Source organism: Momordica charantia (assembly GCF_013281855.1).
Source record: "Momordica charantia cultivar OHB3-1 chromosome 10 unlocalized genomic scaffold, Mcharantia_2.0 BLBB01000010.1, whole genome shotgun sequence".
In the NCBI taxonomy this organism is placed as follows: Eukaryota; Viridiplantae; Streptophyta; class Magnoliopsida; order Cucurbitales; family Cucurbitaceae; genus Momordica; species Momordica charantia.
In genome coordinates this window covers 21,802,936-21,829,121 of record NW_028275158.1, presented here as the reverse complement: position 1 = coordinate 21,829,121, position 26,186 = coordinate 21,802,936, and the positions used below count along the sequence as shown (strand labels likewise).

General features: G+C 35.5%; 4 protein-coding genes across 7 annotated transcripts; 2 read left to right on the top strand and 2 right to left on the bottom strand.

The window, feature by feature from the left end:
- The first annotated feature begins 1,070 nt into the window (after positions 1-1,070).
- Positions 1,071-5,370, top strand: TPS5 (trehalose phosphatase/synthase 5). Of its 2 annotated transcripts, none has more exons than XM_022289630.2 (4): positions 1,071-1,273; positions 1,722-3,814; positions 4,113-4,386; positions 4,761-5,370. In XM_022289630.2, exons 2-4 carry the CDS (start codon positions 1,821-1,823, stop codon positions 5,085-5,087), a joined length of 2,595 nt encoding a protein of 864 aa, XP_022145322.1. In that variant the 5' UTR covers positions 1,071-1,273; positions 1,722-1,820; the 3' UTR covers positions 5,088-5,370. The 2 variants fall into 2 exon arrangements, with proteins under 2 accessions (XP_022145322.1, XP_022145323.1); XM_022289631.2 differs by lacking the exon at positions 1,071-1,273 and adding an exon at positions 1,280-1,417.
- Positions 5,371-6,185: 815 nt separating this feature from the next.
- On the top strand, positions 6,186-11,419 carry LOC111014889 (UDP-N-acetylglucosamine transferase subunit ALG14-like protein). Of its 3 annotated transcripts, none has more exons than XM_022289753.2 (7): positions 6,190-6,436; positions 6,537-6,627; positions 6,730-6,897; positions 6,969-7,108; positions 10,551-10,697; positions 10,777-10,836; positions 10,933-11,419. In XM_022289753.2, the coding sequence occupies exons 3-7, from the start codon at positions 6,753-6,755 to the stop codon at positions 11,107-11,109; spliced, it is 669 nt and encodes a 222-aa protein (XP_022145445.1). In that variant the 5' UTR covers positions 6,190-6,436; positions 6,537-6,627; positions 6,730-6,752; the 3' UTR covers positions 11,110-11,419. The 3 variants fall into 3 exon arrangements, with proteins under 3 accessions (XP_087975202.1, XP_022145445.1, XP_022145444.1); XM_022289752.2 differs by having other exon boundaries at positions 6,191-6,436; positions 6,537-6,593; XM_088119076.1 differs by lacking the exon at positions 10,777-10,836 and having other exon boundaries at positions 6,186-6,436; positions 6,537-6,593; positions 10,880-11,419.
- A 1,610-nt stretch (positions 11,420-13,029) lies between these two features.
- Positions 13,030-14,951, bottom strand: LOC111014868 (inositol-tetrakisphosphate 1-kinase 1). The gene is given in 3 exon segments (XM_022289728.2): positions 13,030-13,157; positions 13,558-14,139; positions 14,141-14,951. Coding segments are annotated over 3 exon segments (1,179 nt in total). The 5' UTR covers positions 14,675-14,951; the 3' UTR covers positions 13,030-13,094.
- A 4,502-nt stretch (positions 14,952-19,453) lies between these two features.
- LOC111014841 (RNA-binding (RRM/RBD/RNP motifs) family protein) lies at positions 19,454-23,445 on the bottom strand. Its single transcript, XM_022289685.2, has 6 exons — positions 22,396-23,445; positions 22,228-22,286; positions 21,825-21,894; positions 21,596-21,721; positions 21,335-21,463; positions 19,454-20,116 (listed from the first exon to the last, which is right to left on the bottom strand). Exons 1-6 carry the CDS (start codon positions 23,326-23,328, stop codon positions 19,589-19,591), a joined length of 1,845 nt encoding a protein of 614 aa, XP_022145377.1. The 5' UTR covers positions 23,329-23,445; the 3' UTR covers positions 19,454-19,588.
- Positions 23,446-26,186: the final 2,741 nt, after the last annotated feature.

The following is a 26,186-nucleotide window of genomic DNA, read 5'->3' as shown; positions in this document are numbered from 1 at the left end:
GGATATCATATCAAGTTAGAAAAATTAAATATATGTAACCAATAAACTTTACTCGCTAACTTAACTCAAAGCTAAGGTATAATATCAATAACTAAAAGGTTGGCGAGGCTCGAATACCTAAACCACATATTAAATTAAAAAATAAGAAGAAAATACTAAACTCTACTTACATTGGCCCAAAATAAAAAAAAAAACATTGAATTTAATATATTGAGATGTTGAAATCTAACGAAATAAAATATCTATATCATCATATACCCAATCCTAAGGATCCTCAAAATTTGCCCTAAATCTAAAAATAAAGCATTCACCTAGGCTAGAGTATTGAATTTATTATTTATGTAAAATTAAAGTTGAATTTAATAAAATTAAAATGTCAAAAGGTTAAAATATATTTGTTGGAAGAAGTTTACTTTTAAAAATTTGATAATACAGCAAAACTTAGTTTAAAGGGATATTAATAATTTTTTTAGGCCTGATAAACATTTTGTTTTTAGTTTTCTGTTTTTAAAAATTAAGTTGGAAAATATAAATTTGTTATATAGTTTTTATAAGGACAAATTTTAAAAAATAAAATAGTTTTAAAAATGGAGTATTTGTTTTTTAAATTTAGTTAAAAATTGAAACATATTTTAAGAGAGCTGAAAAAAGTATAAATGAAATTGTGAAAAACAATCGTAACTTTTAAAAACAGGAAACTAAAAAAATTCCTTTAGTTTTTAAATTAATTATATTTATATTTTTGCTGATCCTTAAAAAATAAAAAACGAAAAAGGCAGTTGCTACATTTTTTACTAACATATAGTAGTGGAAACACGAACTAACGACTTTTAGTCGGAGAGCTATATTTAGTTGTTTTTTATTTATTTATTTTTATTAAAATAGAATAATCACGCAAGATGAAAATGATTTTTAAAAAAGAAGAAAAGAATTAAATTACAGTGCGAGGGAGACCGCAGCTAAATTGAGCTTTTCAAGTTATTAATTATTATTATTAATTAATTATTTTCAAAATTTTCACTCTCTCTCTCTGTAAGAAATAAGAATCTATCACTCACTCACCTCATGCGGGATCAAGTTCTTTGTACCGAAACCCATCGTTTGTTGTCCACTGCAGAACCAAAAAAGAAAAAAAGGGAAAAAAATTTCACAGTGAAGATCTTCCAGTATTGAGCTCTGGAAGTGGGAAAAGAAGAAAAAAAAAAGGCAGAAAAAAGGTTCTTCAACACCCATTTTCCCAAAGAGAAGAGCGAAGGAATCTCTCCTTTCAATGGTGGGTTTCTCTCTTCCACTATAAAGTTTCTCCCCCTTTCTTTCCCTTTTTCCTCCTCTCCATTTACTTCTGCAAATTCAACCATCAGGGGTTTTTCTCTCTCTCTTAATCGCGCTATTTTCTCTTATTTATCACTGCTGCGAGGTGGGTTTTTGCCCCCATTTGAACTCGTTTCGCCGCTTGGATCAATTTCTCTGCATAAATATAACTTCCCATTTTCAGATTTTAGGTTGGGGGCAATAATAAATCATTGTTGCTACATTTTTGTCTGGTTCAGCTGATGGGGTGTTTCCAAATTTAGCTCTAAATGTTCTAGCATGTCGGAAGTTTGGGTTTCTGATGTTTTTTTTTTTTGGAACTAGGTCTCTGTTGCATATAAAACTTGAAAGAGGAAGGGTAATTAATTGTAACTTGTTGGCTTATTTTGGTTTTGGTTGTTGTTGTGTAGGTTTGAAAGGAGCTTGATCTTATTTTTTGGGGTCAAGCTTAATACACTGTTATTTTTTTGTTGCTGTTTATTGGGGAGCTGTTTTGGGAGATCTTTATAATGGTTTCGAGGTCTTATTCAAACTTGTTAGAGCTTGCTTCTGGTGGTTGTTCTCCAACTTTTGGGCTTGGCCGAGAGAAGAAGAGGCTACCTAGAGTGGCCACTGTGGCTGGAGTCTTGTCTGAGCTTGACGATGATGGCTGCAACAGCACTGGCTCCGATGCCCCTTCGTCGGTATCGCAAGACCGAATGATCATCGTTGGGAACCAGCTCCCGATTCGAGCGCATCGAGATGAGAATGGAGATTGGGGGTTTAGTATGGATGAGGATTCACTTCTCTTGCAGCTTAAAGATGGGCTTGGAGAAGATGTGGAAGTGATTTACATTGGTTGTCTTAGAGAGGAGGTTGATCCGAGGGAGCAAGATGATGTTGCACAAACTCTTCTCGATCGGTTCAAGTGCGTCCCGACGTTCCTCCCTCTGGAGCTGTTTAGTAAATTTTATCATGGATTCTGCAAGCAACATTTGTGGCCTCTGTTTCACTACATGCTTCCTCTGTCACCGGATCTTGGTGGACGATTTGATCGGTCTCTTTGGCAAGCGTATCTTTCTGTGAATAAGATATTTGCAGACAAAGTAATGGAAGTGATTAGCCCTGACGATGACTTTGTTTGGGTTCATGATTACCATTTGATGGTTTTGCCAACATTTTTGAGGAAGAGGTTTAACAGGGTGAAGCTTGGATTCTTCCTACACAGTCCATTTCCTTCATCCGAGATCTATCGAACCCTTCCCGTAAGAGATGAACTTCTTCGGGCACTATTAAATGCTGATCTTATTGGCTTCCACACGTTTGATTATGCGAGGCACTTTTTGTCTTGCTGCAGCAGAATGCTTGGTCTGTCTTATCAATCTAAGCGAGGTTACATCGGGCTTGAATACTACGGTCGAACTGTGAGCATCAAGATTCTTCCTGTTGGTATTCATATAGGCCAGCTCCAGAATGTGTTAAATCTCCCAGAGACTGTATCCAAAGTCGCAGAATTGCAAGATCGGTTTAGGGGTCAGACTGTTTTGCTTGGGGTTGATGACATGGACATATTTAAAGGGATCAGCCTGAAACTTTTGGCATTTGAACAATTGCTCCGACAACATCCCGAGAGATGGGGTGAAGCTGTTTTAGTACAGATTGCAAATCCTGCAAGAGGAAGAGGGAAAGACGTACAGGAGGTTGTTGCTGAAACTACTGCGACCGTGAATAGAATCAATGCGACGTTCAAAAGGCCAGGATACGAGCCTGTGGTTTTGATTAACACTCCCTTGCAGTTTTATGAGCGAATTGCATACTACGCAATTGCTGAGTGCTGCCTCGTTACCGCAGTGAGGGATGGGATGAACCTTATACCTTATGAATATATTATATGTCGACAAGGCAACGAGAAGCTTGACAGTGTTCTTGGGCTGAATCCTTCAAATGCAAAGAAGAGCATGCTAGTGTTGTCTGAGTTTATTGGGTGTTCTCCATCCCTCAGCGGGGCTATTCGGGTTAACCCATGGAATATCGAAGCTGTCACTGAAGCAATGGATACTGCCCTGGTAATCCCTGAGGCAGAAAAGCAATTGCGACATGAGAAGCATTATCGGTACGTTAGTACACATGATGTTGCGTACTGGGCACGCAGCTTTTTGCAGGACCTGGGCAGGGCCTGCAGAGACCATTCTATGAGGAGGTGCTGGGGTATAGGTTTCGGTTTAGGATTTCGAGTTATCGCGCTGGATCCAAATTTTAGGAAGCTTTCAGTTGATCATATTGTCTCGGTGTATAAGAGAACCTGCCACCGGGCAATCTTGTTAGATTATGATGGTATCATGACGCTTCCAGGCTCAATTAGCATGAATCCAACTTCTGAAGCCATAGGAGTCTTGAACAATTTGTGTAAAGATCCTAAGAATGTCGTGTTCCTTGTTAGTGGAAAGGACCGAAAAACTCTGACTGAATGGTTTTCACCATGCGAAAAGCTCGGACTAGCTGCAGAACACGGTTATTATCTGAGGTACATTGCTCAATCCTTATTTCTTAAAATATGTTATAGTATAGCTTCTGACTGCTACTTTGATTTATTATGTTGTTTATATGCCCTTTATTATGTTGTTTATATGCCCTTACCCTTATAATATTCCACAAGAGGGGAAGAGTGTAAAGCGAGAAACTTCTTTGTAGTGAATATATCAGAGAATTGCCGTAAATTTTCATTGTATTAGCCGTAAAACGAAGTTTCAGGTTGATCGATGTTTCCTTTTCACAACCTCCAATCTTATCATGTTTCGTGGCTTCGTTGGCATTTGTTTCAGGTCAAATCATACCGCAGATTGGGAGACAAGTGTAGGTGTGACAGATTTCGACTGGAAACAGATTGCAGAACCTGTTATGCAATTGTATACCGAGACAACTGATGGCTCTGCAATTGAAACTAAGGAGAGTGCTCTTGTTTGGAACTACCTTTATGCGGATCCTGATTTTGGGTCGTGCCAGGCCAAGGAACTTTTAGATCACCTGGAAAGTGTTCTTGCCAATGAGCCAGTTTCTGTCAAGAGTGGCCAACATATTGTAGAAGTCAAACCTCAGGTTAGTCTTTTTACCCTCAATAGGAGGCATAAAACTTATGAAATAGCTTATCAATCTTAATCTCTTAATCACTTTATATGTCGGGTTCCATGGCGGCACTCAAGTTTTCTTGTTTATCAAGGACTAAATGATGAAAAATCAAAAGGGCATCACAAACAATTCAAGACAGTTAACTAGAAAATTACTAAGTTATTCAACTACTTAGATTGACAGTTTGAGCAAAAAATCTCTTATACCGATCTTATTCTCGAAATGTCAAATTATTTGCTTGTGTTAACAAAACATGAAGAATATACAAAAATTGATGAGCAATGAGAAGGGCTTGTTTGGAGAGTGTAGAATTCTGAGGAATGAATTTTTGTAATGAATTTCAGGGTGTAAACAAGGGTATTGTAGCAGAATCTCTCTTGCAAACAATGAGGGAGAGAGGAATGCTTCCCGACTTCGTTCTATGCATCGGAGACGACAGGTCAGATGAGGATATGTTCGAGGTGATAACAAGTGCAAAGCCCACTCTTCCTCCTGGTGCTGAGGTGTTCGGTTGCACAGTTGGCCAGAAACCGAGCAAGGCCAAGTATTACTTGGAAGACACACACGAAATCTTGAGAATGTTACAAGGTCTCACCCATGCGTCGGAGCATGCTGCTCGAGCCGCACCACAGACGACGCCTCATAGGGTGGTAATTGCAGAGAGTAAATAATAGAAATCTCCCCCTTTTGCTTCCTCTCCTCAAACCTGAAAGGGCCTTTGTTATTGTTGTGTATATGAAGTTAACTGTGTTCCAAAGTCTCTGTTATTGCTGTTTGAGGGCTTCTCTGAAAGGATCCAATATTTGATATGTTCTATTGGTGCAATTCTTCTGTCCATGTCCATTTGAGTAGGAGAAAACTGGACATTTATGGTGGTGTTGTTGGATTAGTGCATGTAGTTTTGACTCTACTAGTGTGTGGAAATGTAATGCATTTTTATCTGTTTTATCTTCATTTAAATTTCTTTTCTCCTTCTTCTTCTGATGGGGATACTGGGTGCCTGCCACATGTCGTGCGCCTTGCACGAGGTTCATGGCGCGCTCCGACTAATTCTCGGGAGCTTCACCTATCTAAAAGTCTTAACTCCGAGAGCCATCATAGGTTGGCTGAATGATATCAAGGCGTGGGAAAAAGAATGGGAGCCTTTGGAGGCAAAGGTTCAAATATCATGGTATCGTGACCAGTTCATAAGATAAAATTTAGGGTTTTTTGACCGTTGTAAGTTCGGTAGATTAGTTGAGATGCGTATTGATTCTTATCGATAGTCACGATGAAAAATAAAAATAAAGTCACGATGAAAAATAAAAATAAAGTCTTCCTCTGAAGATCTTGAAAGTGAAAGGTATCTCCAATATTTTGACATTTATTATAGGGCTTCTTTTAGAGGGATACAATCTTTATTATGACAATAAATTTTATATTTAAATTTGAATGCACTAGCGAATTTGTATTCACGTGATATTATAGAAAAAAATTTAGGCCACTAAAATTAGCTACTTTTCAAGGGGTAGATGGTGTAAATTCAAATTCTGTCACATTTTGTTAAGTTTTATTAAAAAATAAAAAGCTACGAAATGCCTTTTAAATGAAGTTAATTAAAAAATTATAATTACAATAAACAAAAAAATTATTATAAATTTTTTTAAACTTATGATTATACAATTTATTCAATAAAGTTTAAACTTGGAACGTGAAAAAGTAGTACGAAAATCGTTATCTATGAAATTAGAGAGACAAAATTTATATTTTAACCAAAATTATTTACGAGAAATGAAATGGAAAAACTGAATATATTTTACATAAGAGTGCGGATTACTCGCAACGGCGTTCCTGGGAGCCGCGGCGGCGGCGGGGAAGAACTTTGCAGAAACTAGCACCGATTCTGTCGTATTCTATCCCCGATTCTTCTTCTTCCTTGTCTGCTCTCACCTGTGACTGATTTTGGTTCGGATCCCTCTTGAAGAAGAAGACCGTCAGTGACAATTTCTTAGGTCTCCGATGGACTTCACGTTCTCTTGAGGTTGGTGTAGGAGAATTCCAACGATTTGTTGATAGATAGAATCGGAGAATTTTTGTCTGAATTACACTCCGACCTTTTAGCTGACGAGCTTCTTCCACAGGTTTCGAATCGAATTCTAATTCGTTCTTTTTCACGTCACGTAACAGCAGCGGTTTTGGTAATTGAAAACTCTGGATCTTAATATCGATTCTGTGAGCATTTATTTCAATTGTAGCATATGAGAAACCAGAGGCAACGCGACCTCTTTTGATCTTTTCTGTGTTTTATTAATTCTCTAACTTTTTTCTTTGCAGGATTTGTGCGTTTGCTTATCTTAATGGATTCAAGTGTTGCTATCGCTACTGTAATTCTAAGTATCAGCTTGATTTTGAGCCGTGTCCTTTACGTTATATATTGGAGTGGTAGACCTATTCGAAACAAAAGCTTGGGGCCTGTTAGTACCCTCATTGTTTTAGGCTCAGGTGAGACAGTCATCAAATTTGGCTGACTCGTAGATTTATTCGTGTAATTTCACTGATCGTTCGATATGTAGGGGGTCACACGGCGGAGATGCTCAATGTTTTGTCTGTGCTGCAGAAGGACTTGTTTTCTCCGAGATTCTACATCGCTGCTGCTACAGATAACATGAGTCTTCAAAAAGCTCGTACATATGAAAACCAACTGGCGGATAAGGTACAAAATTAGGGCCTTCCAAGTTTTCTTGTTTGTCTGAGCGAGGAAATGAGAGCGCGGGGATGGGATGGCCACGGTGTTACGGTTGCCAATCCTACGAGAAACTAGAAGCTCTATTGGGGAGGACATAGGAATATTGGTCCAAGCTTTGATTTGAGTTGTAGAACTTGGACCTACGTTGAAACTGGGTTTAGCTGGCTAAAATGATCATTAAGATCTTTATCTAACGCAAACTAAGAGGGGGCAATCACACTCTCCTTCCTTCGTTGCTCGGTTCTTGATGTGACCTATCTCTGTTAATGCAGGGAAAAGTTTGCCTCTTGCTTTGTTTATTGAATATTAATTGCTGCTTTAAGTCTGAACGGGTTTAACACTGTTCTTGGAACATAGAACAGAAGCAAGAAGGAATTTACCTGTTTTAAGGAATTTACCTGTTTTGAGGATTAAAGTTCAAAGTTTAGTTCACCATTGATAGGAGGTAAGAGATAAAATGCTCATACATTAGGTGTTGAAATGTTGAATTCTGATTAGTTATCTGTAAAAAGTCCACGCCATTTTGTGCCTTCCATAATTAATACTTGGAACGACCCTCCAAGCATAGGAACAAGACTTCTAAATTTCAGAAGTACACAGCCATCACCATCGACTTAAAACTACCCCAACCAAAACTACACTTGCATTTGAGCACCAAGTAGAAACAACCTTTGACTATAAGGCACCAAATCAGAACAACATTGGACTAAGAACCACCAAATCATCACTATATTTGACAAAAATCCCACTAGTGTTGACAAACAATCAGAGCCCATGATAAGAATCACCATTATTACCATCAACCACAGTTTAAGACTTGTTTGACAGCTAAAAATAGCTAAATGGTCAAATTTAATACTCATTGAAGAAATAGGTAGTATAAACGTTAAAGCAAATAGTGGGTTGGACATAACTAACTGTTGTGCGTTGAAATATATAACATTAAACTATAGTTGTTTTCTACAAGACAAGATACTGGAGACTGCCTTGGGTATTGGCCTTTTGTTAGTTGAATACGTATTAGAATTTAGATTTGTTGGTTGTACACATATAGTGGAAGTGCCACAAGTGTCAATGGTATGGTCACATCATCTTTGAATGTCCCAATCAAAAGGTAGTGACTACTGACTATTGTCAAAGATGTGATTGAAAAAGATGAGAAACAAAAGAATCAAGAACAAGGCGGAGTTAAAGAATAAAAAAATATGCTGTTGAAGGGGGAGCTTTGGTGATTTGAAGAAACCTCGACATAGTTCAAGAGGATGAAGGGTCATAATAGCGAGATAACATTACTACAACTTTGAACTTATCAAGAGAAAGAGAACCATTGTCCTGTCCCAACTCCCGAGTACGATACCACTGAATTTCAAAAATGTCTTTGAAGTGGGGCTGGAGCTGGACCTATTCTTGGCCAAGAAGGACCATTACAATTGCTTTATTTAATTAGAAGTTGAATAAAGCAGAGGGAAAGTATTTAACATATGGCATAGAGCTTTATGAAATCCTTTGAGTTCTTACTCATTGGGATCATCACGTGTTTCATAAGGAGTTGTGCTTTATTTTTAAATGAAGCATGGAAATGCTTGAGTATTCAACATAGGTTGAGTGCATGACATGCATGTGGGTAGAATTTCGGCAAACCTTTAAATTTATTGATATGCTTTGTTGAATACTATGTCAGCTGTGGTATTGGCCCTTGAGATTGTTAAAATCTTTTATAAATCTTTTGATTTTGGCAGAACTTGGGAAAGGTTTTTTAAGTAGATCAAAGAGTTAGATTATTTATTCATAATAGTCATCCTTTTATTGGCAAACATCTTTGTATTGTGAATTGCTCACTTATAGAAGCCATAATTTAAGAAGCTCCTGGCAGTGAGGACCTGCCTTGAGACAACACTTCGATCCCGGTGTAAAAAAACCTTCGTTTATGTAAGCTTGTGCAAGATATTGAAACGAGTGGACAGATGTGTAACTTGTCACAAAGTTGAGACGCATGGGAGGAATATTGGACTATACAATTTACAATCCTCTACCATTTCCAATTCCAATACAACATGGTAAGATGTGAACATGGACCTCATGAGAGGAAAATATTCAACTATGGTGGCAATGAGCAGATTTTATTTTTACGTTATTTTTTTAAAAATGGCTTATTATGTTTATTGCAACATGGTTCAGATGTTACTCGTGTTGCTTTTTAACTCATTTTGGAAAATCATGAAGTTAGTAATCTAAGCTTCAATCTAGATCGTATCATCAATTACAAACAAATGGACGGGTGGAAGATGTTGACTGATCCTTGAGAACTGAGAGCCATAACTTGAATTTTAGTGAAAAATATGTTCAAGAATAGGAGAATTTTCCCTACCCAAAGCCGGATTTGGTTCCCTTCTACAAGTCAGACACTTGAACTACCGGCTGTTTTCTTTTGAAGTGAACTGAAAAGTACAAAAAAACAAATAAATCAGCATCAGTAGGTACTAGTTGTGTTTAACGAAGTATCATTCCTTAGCTAGAAAAAATATGTGACCTTGAAATAGGAATTAAGAGCAACAGGTTTTGTGTGGGAAAAAGTTATCCACACTAACAGTTCGCTGAAGTACAAACTAAAGTCGAAGGGCCATTTAAGATTGTTTAAGAATATTTATGATAATGCCTACAAAATGGAGCTTGGGGTAATTATGGAGTTTCAGCAACTTTTAATGTCTCGTACCCTTTTCCATATCTTGATGATGATCTCTACTACACCCACTGGCAATTTCTTTTCAACCAGGGGCAAATGTTGCATGTCAGGAGCACATGCTCAATACGAATTTACCAGTAATGGCACAATGAAGATCAAAGTTAATTTTCTTGCATATAAAACAAATAACTTCGGTTTAATGGTCCACTAATTTCAATGGACTCTATTGAACTTTTGTTGGTTGAATTCAAATTCGCCTCAGGCTGCTCTCATGCATCATAAGTGCACTTGGTTTGGGAAGAACGACAACCATGAAACTCATTTAGAAGATTAGTAATGGATTCTCTTGGAACATTTCCAATTAGTAATAGGCTTCTCATCCAAGCTTGAGCTTATTAGTTTTCTTCAGATAGTAAGCCATCTTCACTGATTCTCAGCTCCAGGAAACAAGTCCTGGAACTTAAATTGGTGAAATCAGTTGAATTTTATTTTTCCTCGTGGCATGTTTTCAGTCGATTCTCAGCATAAATACTCTTTTATACATCCTTGATCATTATCAAACTGAATAACAATATTATGTTATCACTATTCTCCCTTCTGTAGCCTCAAACTAACTAGATTCCAGTTCTAACAATATATGTAGTATATTTTGTTACCTTTTGTTTCTCTCAAACTTTTTTTTCGGCTTTCCTATTAAATTTATTTGTGAATTGGTGCGCATTGCAGACCGGGGCTGAGGTAGACAAGATTGCACAATTTATGCAGATTTACCGGAGTAGGGAAGTAGGCCAATCATATTTCACTTCTGTATGGACGACTTTAGTTGCCATAATGCACGCACTCTGGCTAATGCTTAAACTTAGACCTCAAGTGGTATTTCTTCTGTCCGTAAATCTGCTTATTTACATGAGGACCTCTTTTGCTTTAGAATCAGTTGTTTGTTTTGTTGCAGATTCTCTGCAATGGCCCCGGTACCTGTATTCCGCTATGCGTAATTGCATTCTTATTTAAGGTTCAAAAGTGCATTGAACAGCCTTCTTTTCCCCATTTTTCAGTTCCAAGATCATATGATTCTAGAGATTAAACACTGGCTGGAATCTGAATGCAGGTTGTGGGGATTAGATGGTCTTCAATTTTTTATGTGGAAAGCATTGCAAGAGTGAAGAGATTATCATTAAGTGGCTTGATTTTGTACAAGTTATACATGGCTGATCAGTTTTTCGTGCAATGGCCACAACTACAGACGAAATATCCATGTGCTCACTACGTCGGTTGTCTCATGTAGTTGATGATGGATTTCCATACAGATAAGTATAACTTTCTGGCTCCTGCAGCTAAAATCTTGTCTGAATTTGTCACATGCAGTTTTGAAATCTAACTTATGGGGGGAAAATATGTCAAATTTTTTCAACTGTTTTGACAAAGTTATGTTTGTTTTTGGGATATAGATTTTTCAACATGGATAGTAATACACTCTTTCATGAAGTGCTGTATTAGTAATTTTTTTTTTTCCAATTCCTTTGTAACTCTGAGAACAAGATGTTTTATGGAGTTATGATAAGTTGTTAATGGCCAGAGATGGGTCATTTATGTCCCCTTTGCATCTGATCTCTTTATCATTATTTATTTGCTTGAAGAGAAACTTAAAACCCTTGTTTGAGAGTGATGGTAGAATTTTCTAAAATCAATTTTCAAACACGATCAATGGAAAAGTGATTTTGACTATGGCAAAAGTGATTTTGGACAAGTCAAAATCACTCGAGACAACTTGATAATGAGAACTTTTCTATTAATGGTAATATTACTATCTTTAAGTAAACATCTACAAGTTTTGAGTCAAAAAGGTAGAAAATAACTTTTAAGACACATACTTTAGTACTTAATGTTCGGGTATTTTATTAATTTAGCTTCCATCCTTTAATAAGTTTTAATTTAGTTGTTCTAATATTTTTCAGTTATACTATTTTTCATTGGTCAATGTTAAAATTAGTTGAATGTAAATCTACCTGATACTTTGTAAATTAGTAAGAATTTAATGGAGGAATTATGCATAATAGAAATATACAAAGATTTAGACTTTTTTTCTCTTTTAAATGACTTAGTTACTCTGCAAATTGAATAACATTAGAAACATACATTCAGAAATGTCACTACATAAAATAGTTTTAAAATGTATTTTAAAATTTCTTTTTCAAATATGCAAATTGAGACGAAATAGTGTAAAGTAAAGATATATAATCTCAATGCCATATTTAGCGTCAAGCAGAAGCAGTGGAGCAATAAAGGAATAAAGAAGTGCCCCCTCGGATTCCCTTTCGCAGCTTTCAAAACAAATTTTCATGAAAAGAAACAAAGCAAAGCAAAGCAAAGCAAAATCAGATTAGAAGCATTACTGCTTTAACAATTTCGGGTCCTGCACGTTTTCTAGGACGATCTCGAACCCTTTCTATCAATCAAACAGGCCAGTCTTAACCATATAAATGTCACATACTTTCGATTCAAAGTCCGTTCCAACTTCCAAGTGAGCAGGGAAACCATCAGCAGAAGGATATTCATGGAACGAAACAGAACACCCCAAGCAATTCCCACGATCATGAACACATTACTCTATCGTTTTACACACATGTGAGTGTAGTCACCGGGTGGGCTGTCCCCTAATAACCATTGGATGCAAATTCAAATTCAAATTCAAATTCAAAATCTGTATGCTCTTAATCGATTATTCTCCCGGTGAGGAAGAAGCAAAGATGCAAAATAACATATAAAATGTGGCAAGTATCCCTTCATTGAAGGAAACCATGTTGGTTCTCAAGGCAACATATCTCCATTGAACACATCCAAGCAAAAGAGGGGCCTAAATCAAGATTACATATAATGCTAACTGCCAACCCAAAATAAGTTTTTAAACCAATGAAAACAGAACTGAAATGTGGGTTTGTAGAACGACAGAACTTACACTTCCTAAGAAATGTTTTATTCCAGCTCGTTTCCTAATCAGCACAATCATAGAACACACAGATAATTCTAGTCCTAAACCTTAATCCTGAGCAGAAAAGAAGCAAGAATCCATTTCGAGTAACAAATCAGAAGTAGAGCGAAGAAAAAACATGATTTCTGAACTTCCCAAGAAATCAGACTCGGGATCGACCCAGCATTCTATTTCTCAAATGCCACATTCAAGATGTTCAATACATCAAAAACAAAATTGAGGCAAGCCATTTATTATTCATTCTTCATTTCCTTGGTAGATCTTAAAGCAGGTTCTTGAATTCAGAACACAGTTATCATCTCAAAGCAGGTTCTACAATTTGTTTGGAAGAATGTCCTATTTTCCTATAACACCAACGCATTCTGATCAGTGCACTACATCAAACACGACAGAAACAAGGCCAAAGAAAACGACGCTAAGACTTTTCTGGGAGAAAAAAAAATCAGTAATTGAATTCACTAAAAGATTCAAAATCCATAAGCTAGAAAGATCCTAAAAAGAGGGAAAGCTTAAGCCTCAAAGATACAATTTGACCTCCATATAGCAATATCAGTAGGGGGTATTTGAGAACTATCTCCAGTGTAACGTTAGGATGGAATATACATGATAACACTGGACAGGACAGGGCAGGACAGGACACAATGTAATTTCGTGATGAGGTTAAAGAACTAATTGAAGAAAGGCAAATTTTTTCCTTTTTCATTTCTGTACCAATGGCTATCTAAAGAGATGTGTAGAACTCACTTCAGTCGGCAACAGAGAAGAACGACCCAAATGTTTTGAGAATGAAGGGCTTCCAAAATAATGGTTCAATCTTGAACTTGAACAGGGGGTTTCTTTGTTTTCCCTGTCATCTGATAGACCTCCATCATCCTCATCACTGACGATCTTTCTCGTTTCTTGTTCAGAATTCTTCACTGCTTCTTTCTTCTGCGCTAAATCACAGAAAAAATCGGTCAAAACCTTCTCATAACCCGGCATTTTTGCATACCCAGGGAAATAGTTAATGTCAATTATAAGGTACCGAGTCCCAATTTTTGAGTCCCGAATCACGTCAAAGTTAAAAAGATTCAAGTTCATGGAGCGCCGCAACCCCCTAGCGATGTCGGTGACGAAACTCAACGGTGGCATCTCTGTATCATCAAGCTGCATCATCTTGTAGTACTTATCATCAGTTTTCTCACGAGTAGTCAAATTCGAGACCTGCGAAAACGACAACAATCCCTCTACATTCCCCAGTTTCTCCTCCGGCTCGTCGGGCAGAGACTTCCTCTTCACACATTTCACATATTGCCCAGCAACGTAAACCTTAAAGATAACGCCCCCCATGGTTCACAAACTCCTGCAGAACTATCGGAGGCTTAAGCTTGTTCAAACAATCGTGGTTGAAGACGAGCGCCATTTTGTGAGATTTGGCACTGCCATCGGCCACCAATGGCTTAGCAATGACAGGGAATTTCAAACCCTCCCACGCCTGCCGATCAAACAACGTCTCCTTATCATAAATCACAATCTGCTTCGGGATCCCAAACGATTCATCCGGATTATCAATCTTCAACTCTGAAACCACCTGAAGCATCGAAATCCGGTTGTGAAGTCTCTCAATCGCGTCCGGCGAGTCCAAAATGAACGCATTAGGGTTCTTAGCTCTGAACTCCACCAGCTGCTTCCTCCAATCCTCGCCGTAAAACTTATGGAGAATGCAATCGAATGGGCCTTGATCAAGAAGTGGCCGGTCAGTGTCAATCCGAACAAGATCGACCCCTCGCGACGCCGCCAGGCTCACTAACGAGTCCTGGATGAAACTCTGCTGCTTCTTCGGAGCCAGAGCATACCCTACGCAGAATCTACGATCCGCCATTGATACCCCCCAAGAAAAAAACACTAACAACTGAAACAAAACACCACGACGCTCATCAAAACAATAGCAAAACAAAAAAAAAAAAATCACATTCAACAGAACACCAAATCCGAAACCAAAAAAATCTCTCAAATTCTTCGAAATCTAGGGTTTCCGGCTCCTTCTAGGGTTCTTGAAGAAACCGAAACGGAAAAAAAATGAAGCTTTTGAAACAGAAGAATTTAGAAAATGTAAGCGAACGGATTCGAGCGAGCAGAGGAAGCTATATATAGCTTCAACTAGGGCAAAGGGAAGAAGATGACGCATGGGCAATGATAAATTAACCGACATCACTCTGTCAAAATATCGGCCAAATTAAATTACCGCCGTATTATATTCATGTTAGCAAAATTACATTAAACTATAACCATAAGAATTTTTGTAATTTAACCTAATGTTTGAAGCCATTATCAAATTTAATTTGGTTCACATGAGTTTATTAAACTTTGGAGAATCTCTTTCTTTCACCCGAAAAATTTACCTCAGTCTATTTTTTACTTCGAGTCTTAACTCAATATAGGCAACTAATGTACTTAATCAAATAGAAACATTTGTTCATTATTCATACAAGTTGATATTTCAATATAGCAATGATAGTGACGTGGTACCAAATTAAAAATTCTTAAAATTATAGGAACAAAATTGAAACTAAACTCAAACCCTAAGAACTAAATTAAAACTTTTATAATCATAATGACCAAATTGAAACTAGGCTTAAACTATAGGAATCAAATTTGTAATTTAACATAAGATCCAGGGGAGCATACACCAATCAATCCACAATATTTCAACAATTCTCAATTTCGTTCTTAAATATTTTCAAATTTTCAATTATATCCTTAGTGCATCAAGATCCTCTATAGAATTTTTTTTTCTTTTTTAATTCAACCAAGTGAGGATTGAAGCATCTAATATAAATGTATAATAGCTTAGGTTGACCATTTTTAAATTTTGTTTTTTTAAGAAATATTAAATTATGTTAACAAAATGTTAACCCATGGTTAAATTATTGTCCCATCAATATATTTAGATATGTGAAAATGTCACTCAATACTACCGCACACATAGAATCCAATCCCCACCCACAACCATTATCGTAACGACCTATGACAAAATTCATACATTCCAAATAATATGCCACATTTCAAAAGTGTAAACAAAACAATCACTTAGGATTGATAACCTTTTTAATTTTCTGTTTTTGAAATTTATGTTTGGATGTTCTCAATATCATTTTTCTTTAAAATACAATTGAAATTCTTTGCCAAATTTAAAAAATAGAGAAAACCCTTTTTCTTTTATCAAAAACTAGCTTGGATTTGAAAGGCTTTTAAAAATTAGATACCAAAAGGAAAAAAAAAAGATAGTTGATAGTAGTATTTACCGACTTAATTTTTAAAAATAGAAACTAAAATATAAAATAATTATCAAAAAGGAAATTAACTAAACTTTCAAATTTTAGTTGATTTTTAAAGATTTAATTGAGAATATTAAAAGATGGGGGACTAAAATCTAAATTAAAAATTACCTGAAAAGATTTAGCGTAAATAATACACATTCTTGTAGACACGTGGCAGATTATTAAGAGAAGCTTGGTGGGGGAGAATAACGGACGGCTGAGCATTTGGCTAAAGTTGACAGCAAGATGATGTTAGTCAACGGTCACGGTAGAATAATAATTGAGATTGGAAAATAAAAATTGAAAATAGAGAATTTTAGGTCGGTCTGGTAACGTCTTCGTCTTTTTTTTTTTCGTTTTTCGTCTCCTACTTTTCGTTTATTATTTTCGATTTCCTAGTTTCTAATTTCTTTTTGACAAATATGTTCGACAACAATTTCTATTTCTTATTTTTTTTATCTAATATTCAATTTCTTGTTTTTCATTTTTAATTTTTTATTAAAATATTTAAGCATTTGACAATTATTTATGTTTTTTATTTTTCATTCTTTTAAAATATTCTCAAAATTATATATAAAGGTTAGAAAAGATAAAAACAATTTTTTTCTTTTTTAATTTGTTCTAAAACCTAAATAAAAAAATATTATTTTATTATTTTTAATTAATGGGCGTCGAGAACCATGTAATTTTTTTTTTTTGAGAAAATAAAAACAAGAAACGGTGACAGATGAGTTAATTTTTATTTTTGAGCCTTGACCATTGCCCATTGGTCAAAATGCAATCTTTGAATTTTTGCCTTTTGGTACAAAAAAGGAATGTTGTTGGGTGTACTCTTTTGCCCAATTAATAATTTAATGAAACTAAATTCTCATTAACCATAATTTAATTTTGAATAACATGGAACCAAGGTTTCATAAATTGACAAATGAGCTTGGTGTTATTAATTAATGGGAAAATGAAAATAATATAATTTTTGTAAAATAGTTTAAACAGTATTTAGATTGTTGTAGTATGTACTTATTTTTGCTATCTTCATAGGATAAAGGTTGCATTTGACTATTTTATTTGCATAGCTCTTATATGGGGCTGAGTTTCTATAAGAAAGAAGTGGAAATATGTTTTAATAATTGTCTTATTTATTTATTTATTATTATTATGTATTTTCATTATGATAACCACGGCCAAACATCATCCCAGAAGCGAATCAACTTACCATTACTAGTTTAGATGAGCGAGCAGAGCCTAGGAAACGGGGCAGTCCATCACAGAGCAATCGACTAGAAATAATACATTTTTTTTTCTTTCTATATTTTCAGCTTTGGATCATTTTAGTTCATGTACTCTTAAAACGTCTGTTTTTGTCTATATACTTTCAAATTTTCATTTTAGTCCTGGTACTCTTGAAACGTTCATTTTAATCCCTGTATTTAAAAAGAAAAAAGTGATGGTCCCTTCATTTCTATATTTATCTCATTTATAAATTTGTATTAAAAAGTTTCCATTGTGTAGATTTAATTTTGTAAATATGAACCAAAATGACTACTTTTAAAAACTACACAAACTAAAATGGTAATTTTAAAAGATCAAAATGAATATTTTGAAAATATAGAGATCGAAATTAACCAAAACCAAAAAAATAACCTAAATTGAAAGTAGAATAGCTAGAATAGTATTATTTAAACCTAAATAAAATTATTCTAGTAAGACTTACAAGGCTATCATACGGCCTAAAACTATTGGATATTGTTAAGTTCTCTCTCTGAGATGAGAGTTTTTTCGGTCTTTTGGGCTGATCATAATCAAAGATTTCGAGTTTTTTGCGTAATTTCTACAACCATACTCTTTCTGAGTGTTGCAGGTGACCAAAGGAGACTGAATTTTTGATAGAAGAATTGAAGAAGTTCATTCTAATGGTAGAGGAAGAAGAAACAACGATATATAACGATGGTTCGACATCAATCTTGATTAGGAAAAGACTAGAATCAAGTCTTGTTGGGAAACTTTTCTCGAAGGGAATTGTAAGCATTGAGGTGATTCGTAATGTGCTGAAAATGGCTTGGGAGATTGAAAATTGTCTAACAATCGAAAGTTTGGGCAGAAATCTCTTCCCTTTTCATTTTCAATAAGGTGGTTGATTGGAATCATGCGAACATCTCCTCGATTCTTTGACAAATCCAACTTTTTCAACAAGCCTGCTTTAGAATTCAAGTATGTGTTGTTATGGGTGCATTTATTTAATCTACCAATGACATGCATGGATAAAACAATGTCGATTAGGAAATGCTATTGATTCATTTCAGGAAGTTGACTGTGATGAAGACAATTTTTGCTGAGGTGAAGGTTTACTGACCCGAATTTGTATTGATATTCATAAACCTCTCAAACGAGGAGTAAGAGTAAATTTAGATGGTCTAATCGAGGGAGAGTTGGATCCCAATCAGATTTGTGCTACTTTTGCGGCATTGTCGGTCATATGATAAAATATTGCGAAACTATTTATGGCAATTCGAACCATAGTTACGCTACCAAGAAACCTTTAAAATAGGTCATCAGAATTTCAACAAGTCCAAAGACGAGCTAGGGTGAGTTCCTGTTTGAAATCTTCTGATAATTCATTAGATGTCAATCAATTGAATGCTGTGAAGAAAATTTTGAAAATTTTATTACCTCTGGATTTTGGTCAATTTAGAAAATTTATTACCTCAAAATTCAGGTCAAATTCCAACCTCCCTGTGGTCCAAAATCTGGTTTTTCAATTGTCTAATTTGTATTTGGTAGAAAAGAGCCGAAAGTTGCTGAGTCGTCAAAAGAGGTGGGCCCACAGCCTGGCAGGTGTTATTTTTTAAGCAATTTCCTGTTTGAATAATTAAAAAAAAAAACCCTACAATTTATAATTTTAAATATACAGACAACATTATATTAAAAATAGTTTGTTTTTCAAAAATATATATATCTTTTTTATATCCATGAGTGTACCGAGTCGTATTCTTATGGTAGTTTAAACTCATTCCTTCTTAATTAATTATAAAAAATATATTTCAAAACTACTGTCCTTTTCCATACAAGTTTTCTCATAACTTGTTTTTCTTAACTTAATTTTTTTTTTATAACTTCATACCTTTATATATATATATTAATATAATATGTAAAGTTGAAGTTCGAACTCACGAACTTTGATTGGATATGTACCAATTAACATATAATCATTAAAAACTTAATTATTTTAGTTAACATATAATCATTAAAAACTTAATTATTTTAGTACATAAAGTTGGAGTTGGAACCCACGAACTCTTATATAATCATTAAAAACTTAATTATTTTAGTAGATGAGGCAAAAATAATACAAAGAAAAAGTTGATGATATTAACTTTTCCTTAATCAGAAGGGGAGAGTTAATAAAACACATAAATGAATACAAAGAGAGTAAAATAACTCAGTTCAGTCCACATCAACTTCTTTCCTGCTGTGTTTTTCTATCTAAACCTTTTGACTCTCTTGTTTCTGTGAGAGCTCTCAGGGGTTCGGCTACCGGACTTGCGCTTCGCCCCGGCTTGTTTCGGCGCTGCACCGCCATTTTTCGACGCTCTTGCCTCTGCCTTTCTGTTGGCAACTGCTGGTCTTTTTCCCTTCCTTTCAGGTGTCTTCTCTGGTTTTTTCCTCTTGTGATCTACTGGCTTCTCTTTACTATTTGAGTTCGATTTTGGCCATTTCAGACCAGTGCGTTTTGTACCGGTCTTCTTCTGGGCACTACCGGTTTTGCTTGAGCGCAAACCTTGATAGGATGCAGGAGTAGATTTTGGAGTTGCCCTCTTGCTGCTGTCTGGTGTCCACGAGCCTGGACCCACTGCCATTTTCTTTGCTGGAGTGCGATCGGCTTCTGTAGGTGGCCTACTCCGTTTCTTTAGCGGGGTTGACACCAAATTCGGGTTAGCATGGAAGAGTCTCAATGATCGATCCCGTAACTCTAGTTTTTGTTTATTAACTACGGAATTTGCTGCTTCCTGCACATCGAGTAAATATAATTCTAAGTCTCAAGTTGAAAGATGCAGACTTAATCCAACAGAACATATACTTATGAATAGAGGTGATAAATACAATCAAGGGAAGATAGAAAAAGAAGAAGACAGCTATTGAGCTCTTGGCAGCCAAATTACTCCTGGAAGATTTTCTTTTTTTAATGTGAAAAAAAGAAATAGAACAACAGAAGGCCAAGGGCTAAAAAAACCAGCCCAAAACACCTCCCGACCAAGGGAATCCCACAACTAACTATTACAAAAAGGACCTTTATTTAAATAACGGATAGTCGGAGCTTTGTTCCCCTATTATCTAGGGGCACCCATGCCCACCCCAAAACTCGGACCTAAGAGACATCAAAGATTTTTGGTATTAAACTCACCAGAACGTTCGAACTTGAGACCTCTGAGCCAGTATGACCAATAGACCCCACGCCTTTGCCAATTGGACTGCCTCTTACGGTCCATATGAAAAATGACTCTAATCCAAAATAATAAGACCTAACAGATAATTACAAAAGTCCTTAGAAACAGATACCAAGTATAAGCTTTAAACCTTGCCAAAGACCACACCTCCTCCCAAGAAAAGTTCATCTACATAAATTGTCGTCCTAAATATAAACTTACTAATACTCGGTATTTGGTCCCCTAGGTTGCATGTACCCTTCAAGGTCATGGGTTTAAGTTCATCAACATAAATCGTTGTCCTATATATATGAAACTAACTAATATTTAGTAGTCAATTCCGTAGACGTACGGGCTGCATGTACAATTTGAGGTCTTTGGTTTTTCCAAACTGAAAATAACTAAAGACCCTAGTAGTTTCCAGAACTGGCCTTGAGCCTCCATGAGATAAATGGAGGGTTGGCTATGAACATGATTCACTGGGTCCTCTAATATCTCAGTCGACCAAAAAAAATAACAACAATAACCAACTAATAAGAAAACCATTAAATCTTACAATCAAGACAACAGAAAAACCATAAATATATCATTGCAGACTCACGCATGTGCAAGTGAAGTAACTGCACAAATATCTGTACTTAAGTTGCGTGCCATTTTGGGAAAAGAGGAGAAAATGAGAGAAAATCGATGCATAAAGATTTCTGTTCAAATTATCAAAACTAGGAAAATAGTCACACGATCACCTGATGATAAAAATTTTGTGTAAAGAATAGATATTAACGTCAAAAAAGCTGATCATACCCTTGTTTTAAAGAAAACATATGCAAAGCCCTTCCCTATGTTCACATTAGGATCTCTGATGACCCGAACAGCTTCAACACTGGCTCCCAGATTGTCGATTCCACAAAACAATTGATACAATTCTTCGTCCTGAAAACATGTAGAAGTAAAACAATATACCAACTTAAACTACAGGATATGACTTGGCATCAAGGAAGAAAAGAGGGAAAGAAGAAACGAGGTAAAGAAAACTTGAGCGAGAGATATAAGATATAAGATTACCTTTACATCAAATGGAAGGTTACCCACAAAAACGGTTCTCTTCGGATCATAGATTGGGGCACTTCCTACTTTCAACTTTTTACGCGGGGGGCATGCCCTATCAACACGTATATGATTTCCTGCAAACTAAATTCACAAAGAATATAAAGTCATTCCATCTGGTAACAGCCAAAGCATAAAAAGTTTCAACTTTAAAAAGCTAAAAGGGAACGGGGAGTAAGAACTATACCACAGCCATGTTATGGGACAAAGAAGCCTGTGCTGATTCCACCATTTTAAAAACAATGTATGCGTGAGAACTGCAAATATTCGTTGTCAATTGTCATCGGTTAAAGCTGTATAAAAGTTCGTCTTGATAAAAAATAAAGCAACCATATCCAGCTATTATCTCCAACAAACATTTCCTCAAATCAAGATCTCAATCAAGGAAGCAGAATACACCATATAGAACTAATCCTAATCCTGTTCAAGTAAGATTATCCTAAAATCAATCTCTCTCTCTCATGATTTTAAGTGAAGAACAACAATTCTATATAGAAAACAATGGAGCAGCATTCATCATATCCAATTACATAACAGACAGTCAACGGGACAAAAAAAAAACATTATGATAATTGATATAAAAGCATTACCTTTCTGCAGATTCGTTGACTTTTTTTGAAAGAATTGCCCCCTTCCTTGGTTTTTTGCTCTGATCGGAAAAAGAGTATGATATTCTTCAGATTGGATATTGAAAGATTGAGAAAATGCCCACAAGCTAGAAAAATAAACATAAAAAATAAGCAGAAAACAATGCTTACATTCGCAAGTGGTACAGACCGGATCCTAACAGATTCAATCTCTCCAAATCGGCTAAACTCCTTGCCTAAAGCTTTTTTCTTCACTTTCAATGGCAAGTTCCCAACAAACACAGTTCTCAAAAGCTTGCTTTCATCATCAAATCCTTCCTTCGAAACCAACATCTCCGAAGGATCGTCCAGTGCTTTCCTCTTCTTCCCAGCAACATTGCCCCCTGAACCTTCCTCCCCATCCTCAGCTACCTCCGATGCACCATACTTCCTCGCTTCATACTCTCTCTCAAGTTCATCTCTCTTCCTCTTCTTCTTCTCTTTCATCAACTTCCCAACCTCACCGAGCTTACTGTCAGTCCTTTCGCCGGTCTTCGACCTAGGATTCAATTTCCTATTACTTTGTTCTTCTACCTTCAACGCTCCACTAAATTCCGGACTCGTTTCTTTAGTATCATTAATTTCAGAGCCCGAAGCAGAACCTTTTCTCTTGTTCTTCTTCAGTACTCCTAGCGATTGGGAACCCAACCCACCATTTTCTCCACCTTCCTCCTCGATAGCTCCATTACCCAAGTCGCGGTGGTCCCGATTCTTCTCCTTCCTCTTCGATTTCTTGATCTCCGACGAACTTTTGGAAGCCTCCTCAGCAGAACCCAAATCGTTTCCAGCCCTTTTCTCCTTGCCGTTCTTCAAACTCTTCACGTCATCAACAATATGGTCATTAGAACCGGCACCGGGAGTTTCTTCAGCAGCAGCGGCAGGAATGGAATCCGAATCCGCCGCCTGGTGTCTCCGGCGAAAAGGGTTGTCACTGGAGAAGATAGAAACGCCGCCGCTTTGTACTCCAACGTTGCCGAACAGAGTCTCGAAAACGCTGGAGGAAGCAGAAAGGGAAGCCATTGCTTCGCGGGGGTTTTTGGGGTCGCTGGTTTTCTTCTTCCCCATTACTGTGTTCTGTGGTTTACGGGTTCTGCGAGAGCAGAGGTCCAAAGTAATGGAGCCGAAGGAGGAAGAAGAGAAAGAAGCCCTAGGGCTATTCGATCGGGAAAGAATTTTCTTTTGATTTTATTTCTTAGGATTTTTGGTTAAACTTATCCATTTAATCCATAGTAATTTTAATTTTTTAATTATGCTTAAAAAAATTTCCAAAAAGGGGAGGGAGGAGAAAGTTTAATAATGTAATTTGAAAAACTAATTACAAAAATAATGTATATTTAAAAATAATAACAAAATAAATGTAGTATAAATAAAAAATTACAAAATTAAGTTATACATTCAAACTATTGACAAAAATAGGTTAGATGCTAGTCAAAGTCAAAAATCACATATAATGGATACGATTTAGGTGCCAACATGACATAGATGAGGTGGACCTCGAAGAATGAGTCAGGAAATCGCGTATATTACGCGACTTTCCATTTATAGAAGTCGCGTACATTGTACGCAATTTCTATTTATGGAAAGTCGCGTACAATCAACGCGATTTTCATTTAAAATATTTATATATTTATTTATGTAGTCTTTTATTTATTTTACGAATAAAATATTTTATTTTATTAGTATTTTATTTATTTTCTATTTTCTATATAGTTTTTATTTATTTTACCTATAAAATATAATTTATTTTATTATAAGTAAAAACATACATTCGTCTAAAACATATTTTTTCAATAAATCTTAGATCATAGTAAACATTACAATAATTTATATAAAAAGAATCACATGTATGTAACGCCAACAAACAATTGAAAATAACAAGAAGTTAAAAATAGAAAATGAAATTAAAAAAAAAAAGTAAAAAGAGAACATTAAATTAAAAAAAATTAAAAGAGAAATTGAAGAAAAAAAAGTAAAAAAAAGTTGGAAGAGTAAAAATTGAAAATAAAAAGAAGTTAATAGCGAAAATGAAATAAAAAACGGTTAAAAAAGAAAAATGTCAAAATGCTAGAGTAGGAATTTTACCCATGAATGGAGGGTTGGTAATGACCTTTATGACCAATGCTGCACAATTCTTACCATTGAATCAATTGACAAAATAATATATATACCATATATAAAATCGCAGTCATTGGCTGCGATTTCGGCTTACCTGAAATCGCATCCAACTTTTGAAAATACTTTCAAACCTACATTATTTGTGTCATTTGTTTTTTAAAAAACATTATTTTTAAAAAAATCCCGGGGAGGGAGAAGTTAGATTTTAGATTAATTTATCAATTTAATCCATCAGTCAATCTAATTTCTGAATTTTATGGAGGAAGAAGATAAAATTTAAATTCCTAGCCATGGGACTACACCGGATCAAATCGGGAAAGGGGTTTTCTTTGATTTTATTTATTTAGATTTTAGGTTAACTTATCAATTTAATCCATCAGTCAATTAAAAGTAAATAATTTCATCGAAGGAGGAAGGAGAGGAAATTTGGAACCCTAGTCGACGGGTTCACAAAGGTTTTTCCTTTCATATTAATTCATTAAATTATGGGTTATCTTATAGAATTTAATCCATTGAAGTCCAGCCCTAGGACTATTTTGAATCCGGAGAGGTTTATCATTTGATTTTGTTCTTTTTTATATTTTAGTTAACTTATCAATTTAATCCATTTTGAATTTTATACCAAAGAAAAGTAATAATTTCATCGAAGGAAGAAGAAGAGGAAATTTGGAGCCCTAGCTCTAGGGCTATTCGAATGGGAAATATTTTTCCTTTGATTTTATTTCTTCAGATCTTAGGTTGACTTGTCAATTTAATCCATCAGTCAATTTAATTTTTGAATTTTATATTAAAAATAAATTCACCAAGGAGAAAGAAAAGAAATTTTGGAGCCCTAGCCCTAAGACTATTCATGTCGGATCGAGAAATATTTTTTCTTTGATTTTATTAGGTTAACTTATCAATTTAACCTCAGTCAATTTAATTTCTGAATTTTAGATATTTTTTATTTTCTCATAAAATTAATATGTGTATCAAAATTATTCAATATATATGTATATTAAAAAATATCACTAACTTTCATCCTTTTAAATATAACATAATTTTGATTTTTGTCCTTAGTCAATAATTGAAGATGGTTTAGACACCCTGAATCCAAATTTTGTCCTCATTGTTATTTTAAATTTTGTTGGGAGCCATTCTCATCCTTATACGTGGCCTACGTTGATTGGTTTACAGAAAATACACGTGGCCCTCATTATTTATTTTAAAGTTTAATTACCTCAATTTCATGAACATGATCGAGCCGACGTCTTGTGTGGCTGAACCGATCTAAACTCTTTCAAAGCTCCTAATCATTCGCTAAGGAGAACTACTAAGCTTCACCTCGGCTCAGTCCCAGACTCCAACAGATTCCACGACCACGTGCCGTGATTCGCGACAACTTTAAAGAGTCATTGGGACGTTGTCGAGAGGATTGTCGAGGAAGTCACTCTAAATAGACTCATTCACTACACCTTAAAGGTACGCAAACATATCATTTTTTTCTCTTGAGTTGATTTAGCATTGATTTTGGCATCAGAGTGCTCGCTCTATTTTGCATGTCATCTCCAAAGTTCACTATCTAACTCATCCTAATTGATCCGACGTTCGTAGAGTTTATCGTTTTTCTAATTAAACAAATTTTTCCTAAAATCATCTTGATTGCGGTAAGCAATTTATCGTATATTAAGATGAATTGTTAGCCGAATTCCTTATAAAATTGTGTAAAATTTCTCCACGAAGGGAAGGGGCAAGTAAGCAATAGGGATCATATTTTCCTTTCTCATCCCGACAAAGGACCCCATCCCACATTATTTTTTGGGTAAAAC